This window comes from Corythoichthys intestinalis, chromosome 1 (assembly GCF_030265065.1).
Source record: "Corythoichthys intestinalis isolate RoL2023-P3 chromosome 1, ASM3026506v1, whole genome shotgun sequence".
Taxonomy (NCBI): domain Eukaryota; kingdom Metazoa; phylum Chordata; class Actinopteri; order Syngnathiformes; family Syngnathidae; genus Corythoichthys; species Corythoichthys intestinalis.
Genome location: NC_080395.1, coordinates 12,497,926 through 12,504,979, shown reverse-complemented (window position 1 = coordinate 12,504,979; position 7,054 = coordinate 12,497,926). Strand labels below are relative to the sequence as shown.

Genomic DNA, 7,054 nt, shown 5'->3' with positions numbered 1-7,054 from the left:
GATGGTTATTTGCCGGAACTTTTATTAACAATGGGGGACTCACAGCCACTCAACTCAGCGCTACCGCGCAACAACTCTCAACAACTCCTATCTCACCCCCTTACACTCGCCCACTTCTTGGTCTGCGCCAAATTGGTAAAGCTGGTCATATTGTAGGGGGCTGCGGCCCCTTGGGGATGCCGGTAACACCATGCTCTCTATTTAGCGTGAACTTGCTCAAAACCTAGATTTCACTGATGTTATAAATGACTTTGCTGTCAAAAGAAATCTAGGCGCATCACAGTTTGAGGGCTTGATAACCCCAGGGATGTGGAGGGGACAGGCACAGGATCTTTAGCTATACTGTTTTGTTGCTTAGCAGGCAGGCATAGCACTCTCAGTTGTATTGAATTGTAGCCTACATGGGACAATAGATGGAAATTGTTTGTTTATATTTTGTTACATCACATTATGATCTGTTAAATTTAACTGTCCATCTCAAATTAAATAATTTGAAAATTTACAGTCATTGCTTGCAAAGCGTTAAGGTACTGCGTATGTTGTCGTGACAAGCTGGTGGCAGGGGTGGGGTAGAGGGCCCTATAATCTTCTCTTGTCCCCAGGCCCCTTCAAGTCTGTTGACAGCCCTGATAACACCAATAATAATACATATGAATAGCTATCGCATATGTAATAACACACATCTAATATTTATATATATGTGTGTGTGTATGTAGGATGTTGAAAGACCCAAAACACCTCATGATTCGAGGAACATCATGTTCAGGTTTTTTAAGATGTGTGATTGACTCTCTCTTTTTTTTTATTTTATTTAAGTTCTTCTATAGGGAACCAATAACACAGCTCTTCTCTGTTCTATACGAAAACCATCCCTAAGTGACATCCTAATGCGTATTTTGGCATTTATTTTGAATTCATTAAACAAGTTTTTATTTACATTGCATGAATTTATCAATTCATTTATTTCATACAATTAAAAGTAACACACAAATGAATCAAAATTTTAAGTAATGTATTTGCAATTATATACTATATTCATCAGTCAAATGACACAACCTGCTTTGAGTGGAGGCTTCTTGCCAACAGCGACCTCTCCTGGCCGTTGCTGTTCTTCGCCTCGAAGTAGTTCTTCTTGTTTTCGTACTTTTGAAATAATTGGGTCTCATGGCTAGCGAAAAAAGCTAAACCAAGTGAATCTGAGAATTTTCAGTGCTTTAAAATGAAACGAGTTCATTGTGATGTTCCTTGACAGAAGAAGTGCAGCGAACGCAGTACAGTCAAGATCGAACTTTTAACGGTCAGAATTCTGACCCTTCAAAATGAAGTTATCGAATTAAATACGGATACGCCTGTCATATTTATTAAATATTTTTGGAGTCCATGATTTAAAGTACAGTAGTTTTGGTTCCAAACGCTTCAAAGGATTACCCTGAAGTTTCAGAGACTGAACGTTTCTACTTCCGGTTCACTTGACGCAACTCAAGACTTGCAATTTCTTGCAGTTCTTTCCTGTAGCCGTTTTCTAACCAAACGCGTTTCTTCAAAGTGTTCTCATCAGGTGAGTACCCAAGTAAGAATTTAGTGGAGTGAAACGTCCCATCTTTTAGCTTAGTGGAAGTCGTTTGGCTTGATGTTGAAGCTTCCTAGGCTTACTTAACTTAGTTTTGCTTAGCTTAGCTCACTAGCCAAGACACGCTAACGCATTCCTATTGCTTTGGCTTAACACCACTTCCGATTTGTTTAAAGAAAAAGTCGATTGGTTAACACAAGAGTCGGCAACCAAAAATGTTGAAAGAGCCATATTGGACCGAAAAAAACACAAATATGGCTGGAGCCGCAAAAAGCGTGACATGTAGGCTGGTAGCAGCAATATTGTATTTGTGATCAAGATCATGCTAGAGAAGTCATAGGCGGAGTTTGACTTTTGGGGCAGGGGAGGCACAACATGTTGATGACCCCGAAACGCAGTGTCAGCATTAAAAATAACTTACAAGAATATTTATAATAATAAGTTGGCAATGAGCGTTTTTTTTTGTTTCCCATCATTCTTGAAGGGAATTCTAAATCAGGCTGCTTTGGCAATACAGTGGTACCTCTACATACGAAGTGAATCCGTTCCAGGACCTTGTTTGTAAGTCGAAATGGTCGTATGTCGAGCAGGATTTTCCCATAGGAATACATTATAATTCCATTAATTCGTTCCACAGCCCAAAAACCTACACTAAATCCCTGATAAATACTGCTGGTACAATTACAAATGGCAATTACACATAGCAAAACAAATAAATTATAAATAAAAATCGGAATAATATAATAAAAATAATTCCTGTATTAATGTAACAAATCGGGTTATAATGTGGCGGACGTTTTATGCTGTACCTGAACGCACCGCGGGGCTGACGTGCCAGAGACGGAGAGCGGTGAGTTTGAGAGTTTCACTTTCACTTTTAATGTTTTCTTGAGAACACCATCAATTGCGGCACACAGTAGGTGTTTTGTGTTGAATAAGTTGTGAAATGAATGATAAAAACGTGGCGAATCTGGCAATTTCTTTGGAGATGTTACCACAATGAGAATTGTCAGCTTAATTTATAAAGACTGGCGAACGATGGTCAGAGGAGGACTGTGGAGATTTATTGTTTAGCCATTTCACGGATGCCCAGCCCACGCTCATATTTTTCTATAATTTGCATTTTCATTTAGAAGGTAAGCGTCAACTTTTTCCTTGTTTCACCACCTGTACCAACCTTTTTTTGAAACCTGTGTCGATTTGTCACACAAGAAAATCCGTCGTGCATTCGTCTGCGGTGCTGCCATGTTGTCGTATTTCGAGCTTTTCGTCGGATGTAGAAACAAATGGCGAGTCAAATTTTACGTCGGATGTCGAAAAGATCGTGTGTCGAAGCGATCGTATGTCGAGGTACCACTGTACTTTTCGCCAAGATCGTCATCCATTGAATATGGTACGCCCCCGGTGTCGTGCCAATGTAGTTACCACCGTCAAAAATTGTATCCCCTGAGCGGAGCCATATGGAGGTAGATTTGTGTCTTTATTATTCAATCAAAAAAAAGTTGCTTCAATCAAAATATAGATTGTCAACCCCCCAAAAAATCGCTTCAATTTAAAAAAGTGAATGTAAAAATACATTTGAAACTCAAAAAACTCCCAAAAAATGCATATGAAAGCTATTTTTCTTTGATTTTCTTGATTGAAGTTTTTTTTTTTGACTGAAGCAACTTTTTTGATTAAAGTAATGTTAATTTGTGTTTGGGCCACATTTTGGCTAGGACATTTTTTTCTTTATTAATCAAAAAATAAATTGCTTAAAAAATATATAAGATTAAAAAGAAAAATCCCTTCGATCAAAAAAGGAAAAATTTCAATCAGAAAAAGTTTTTCAATGCGAACAAATATTTGAGATTGAAAAATTTGCATTTGAACACTTAATTTTTCATTTAAAAAGGTTTCTTTGATTGAAGCAATCCTTTTTGTGTTTGGGCCATATTAAGGGTAGGACATTTGTGTCTCAATCATTCAATCCCTCAAAAAGTTATATTTATTATTTTAAATATTTTCAAACAAAGAAAAGAATCCTCAGAAAAATAAAATTGCCCTTCCCTAATATATATATATCTATATATATTTTTTTTTTTCATGAAAATTATATGCAAAACAAATGACCGTCTAAGGTGCTAGTCACATGATCTGTTTGAAAAATAATTTTGACCCATTATAAAAATGTATTTATGTATTTTATTTTTTTGTTCATTTCATTCATTTTTGTTGCAGTTGCTTTACAATTTTTATGTATATAGGAAAGTCAATTACATGCAATGACACTTTTCGGCCACCAGCCCCCCCCCTTAAAATCCGCTTATGGAGAAAGTCCGTGCATCTCCCCTAAAGAAGGGAAATGTATAGCAGTGTCCTAAATCAAAATGCAAGTACAGGCCATAACTTTGATCCCATAGAAATATGACAGACGAGGCGGAAGTTCTCTCTCACGATTGCAGCGGCGTGGAAGGGACGATGGAAGGAACGATAGTCGGGGACTACATGTATTTTTCTCCATATCGCCGACATCAACAAATTGGCATCAATCGTGAAGGAATTCGCACCCCCCCCCCCCCCCCCCCAGCCACGGCGACAGCCGAACGAAGTGCCACTCAGGCGATGCCGCCTCCGTGAGTCAACCGGCAGGGTCAAATATTCCGCGTGTTCCCTTCTTGTGTCAACCCTTTGTACTAACTCCATGTTCCAAAAGTTTGAAGAAGGCTCACCGAAAACGGGTTGATAATTTATTCGTTGACAATGGTCAATAAACAAGGCAAAAACAGACGACAGAGGGACAATTCTGGATCCAGGGTCGTCAAAACAACGGCTACATAGCAATGACCCCGAGCAGCGAATCCTTTGTTATCTCAGTGTCCAGTCTTTTTGAAGGCTATGATAGAGTGGGCCGGGCCGAAGGTGTGGCTGGGTGTTGTCTTGGGATAATCCCTCTGTGGCCAGTTATGGGCGGTTAGGTTCGTGCGTGGATGGGACGTGGTTGCCACAGCAACCGACGCTGATCTTGACATCCCAAGCGCCCGCTATCAACTTTGTTATCCTGGCTGGGTGAGACTGTACTTGTTTAGGACAGAGCACCCTGCTCTTTGTCATTGGAGTGGCTGGGAGAACTGATTGCAAGAGTTGGTGCGTCAATCTTGCTCGTGACGCACACGTTGGGCTTCTGTGATAAGATGGCGTGTATCTATTCTGCTTCTTTTCATTAAACTATGGTATGCTATTTATTTTATATTAGGTGTGTTAGAGTAGTACAGTCCTACAGTAAATATAAGAAATGATACTATTCCCTGATTAATTATAGTACGTGTGTTAGAGTAATGCAAACAGTTATATGGTGTGTGCAGGAAAGGTAACTATTCATTTTGGTCGGGTATGTCCTAACCTGGGGACTACCTGTATTTCTCTCAATATTTCCGACATCAGCAAATCACGTGACTTTTTTTTTTCAGTGTCCCGCGGACGTTACTGTAGAAGATATTCACCCTGAGAAGAACGATCCCCTCCTCGTCAAACAGAAGGAGAAGTCTGGGATGCCGTGTATCAAACGGGAGGCAGAGCCAGAGACCCACGACATGAAAGAAGAAGAACAGGAAGATGAAATCATTGCAGTGACCGTCGGTGTTAAGAGTGAAGAAGATGAAGGTCTAAGCGAACAGAGCACAGCAGCGAACCCTTCGAGCGGCAGCTCATTTCAGCACGTGACAACAAAAGGAGAGGGACGATCGCAACCGGACGGCCTCTTAGCTCCGCTTTCGGACAGCGACGACGTAACGTCACATTCTTCTGACTTTAATTCTGATGAGGAAGATGATGACTTTGACCAAAATGCTTCAAAATCTTTACACAAGTCATCAACGAAAAGAGACACAAAGGAATGTGTAGTCGAGAAACCTTTCACCTGCACACTTTGCGATAAAAGATTTTCTCATAAGCATGTTTTAGAACAGCATAAGCGTACACACACTGGAGAAAAGCCTTTTGCCTGCACATCTTGTGGTAAACGATTCACCCATAAGGGAAATTTAACCAAACACACACGCAGACACACTGGAGAGAAGCCTTTCGCCTGCACACTTTGTGATAAAAGGTTTTCTCAGAAGACTACTTTAGAAATACATAAGGGCACACACACTGGAGAGAAGCCTTTCACCTGCACACTTTGCGGTAAAAGATTTTCTCTGAATTCTAGTTTAAATAGACATAAGCGTACACACACTGGGGAAAAGCCTTTTGCCTGCACTTCTTGTGGTAAACTATTCACCCATAAGGAAAGTTTAAACAAACACGTACACACACACACTGGAGAGAAGCCTTTTGCCTGCACACTCTGCGATAAAAGATTTTATCAGAAGACTGATTTAGAAACGCATAAGCGTACACACACTGGAGAAAAGCCTTTTGCCTGCACATCTTGTGGTAAACGATTCACCCATAAGGGAAATCTAAGCAAACACACACTCAGACACACTGGAGAGAAGTCTTTCACCTGCACACTTTGCGATAAAAGGTTTTATAGTAAGGCTGATTTAAAACTGCATCAGCGCACACACACTGGAGAAAAGCCTTATGTCTGCACGTGTTGTGGTAAACGATTCACTCAGAAGGGACATTTCGTATTGCACACAAGAAACCACGCTGGAGAGAAGCCTTTTGAGTGCACATTTTGTGGTAAAAAATTTGTCGATAAGGGAGGTTTAAACAAACACACAAGCAGGCACACTGGAGAGAAGCCTTTCGCCTGCACACTTTGCGATAAAAGATTTTCTCAGATGAATATTTTAGAAAAGCATAAGCTTACACACACTGGAGAAAAGCCTTTCGCCTGCATATGTTGTGGTAAACGATTCACCCATAAGGGAAATTTAAACAAACACAAACGCAGACACACTGGAGAGAAGCCTTTCGCCTGCACACTTTGCGATAAAAGATTTTCTGAGAAGTCTAATTTAGAAATACATAAGCGCACACACACTGGTGAAAAGCCTTTTGAATGCTCACTTTGTGGTAAAAGATTCGCTCAGAAAGGAAATTTAGTAACCCACGCAAGAACCCACACTGAGTAAAAACCTTTGACTTGCAGCATGTTACAAAATATTTGGATTCCTGCCACGCATTTGCAGTGGGAAAAGCATTTCAATTTCCTTATTCAGTTTCTCTGAAGCCTGTTTTGAAAAAGTTGTTGAAATGATTTTTCAGGTAATGTTCTTTTTCTATCCAATATATCTATTCAATAAATACATATACTGTATATATATATATTTGTAAATTGAATAAATTGTGTTACAAATCTTTCTCTTGCGATTGTTCTATAACGGACGTACTGGTTTTAGGGTGTTATAGAAAATCGATTCTGCGATATGTTGCGATATTAGGTGTTTTCCGAAATTTCCGGGTTCGCGGTGAGTCAGTAACAAGCACACTTTTGCTCAATAGACGATGTTTATTGATTAGAAAATACAGAATAAATGAGATTTATTGATTATA

General features: G+C 39.7%; 1 protein-coding gene across 1 annotated transcript; it reads left to right on the top strand.

Moving 5' to 3' along the window:
* The first annotated feature begins 1,471 nt into the window (after positions 1 to 1,471).
* On the top strand, positions 1,472 to 6,805 carry LOC130918779 (gastrula zinc finger protein XlCGF57.1-like). The gene is made up of 2 exons (XM_057840835.1): positions 1,472 to 1,570; positions 5,020 to 6,805. Exon 2 carries the CDS (start codon positions 5,101 to 5,103, stop codon positions 6,631 to 6,633), a length of 1,533 nt encoding a protein of 510 aa, XP_057696818.1. The 5' UTR covers positions 1,472 to 1,570; positions 5,020 to 5,100; the 3' UTR covers positions 6,634 to 6,805.
* Positions 6,806 to 7,054: the final 249 nt, after the last annotated feature.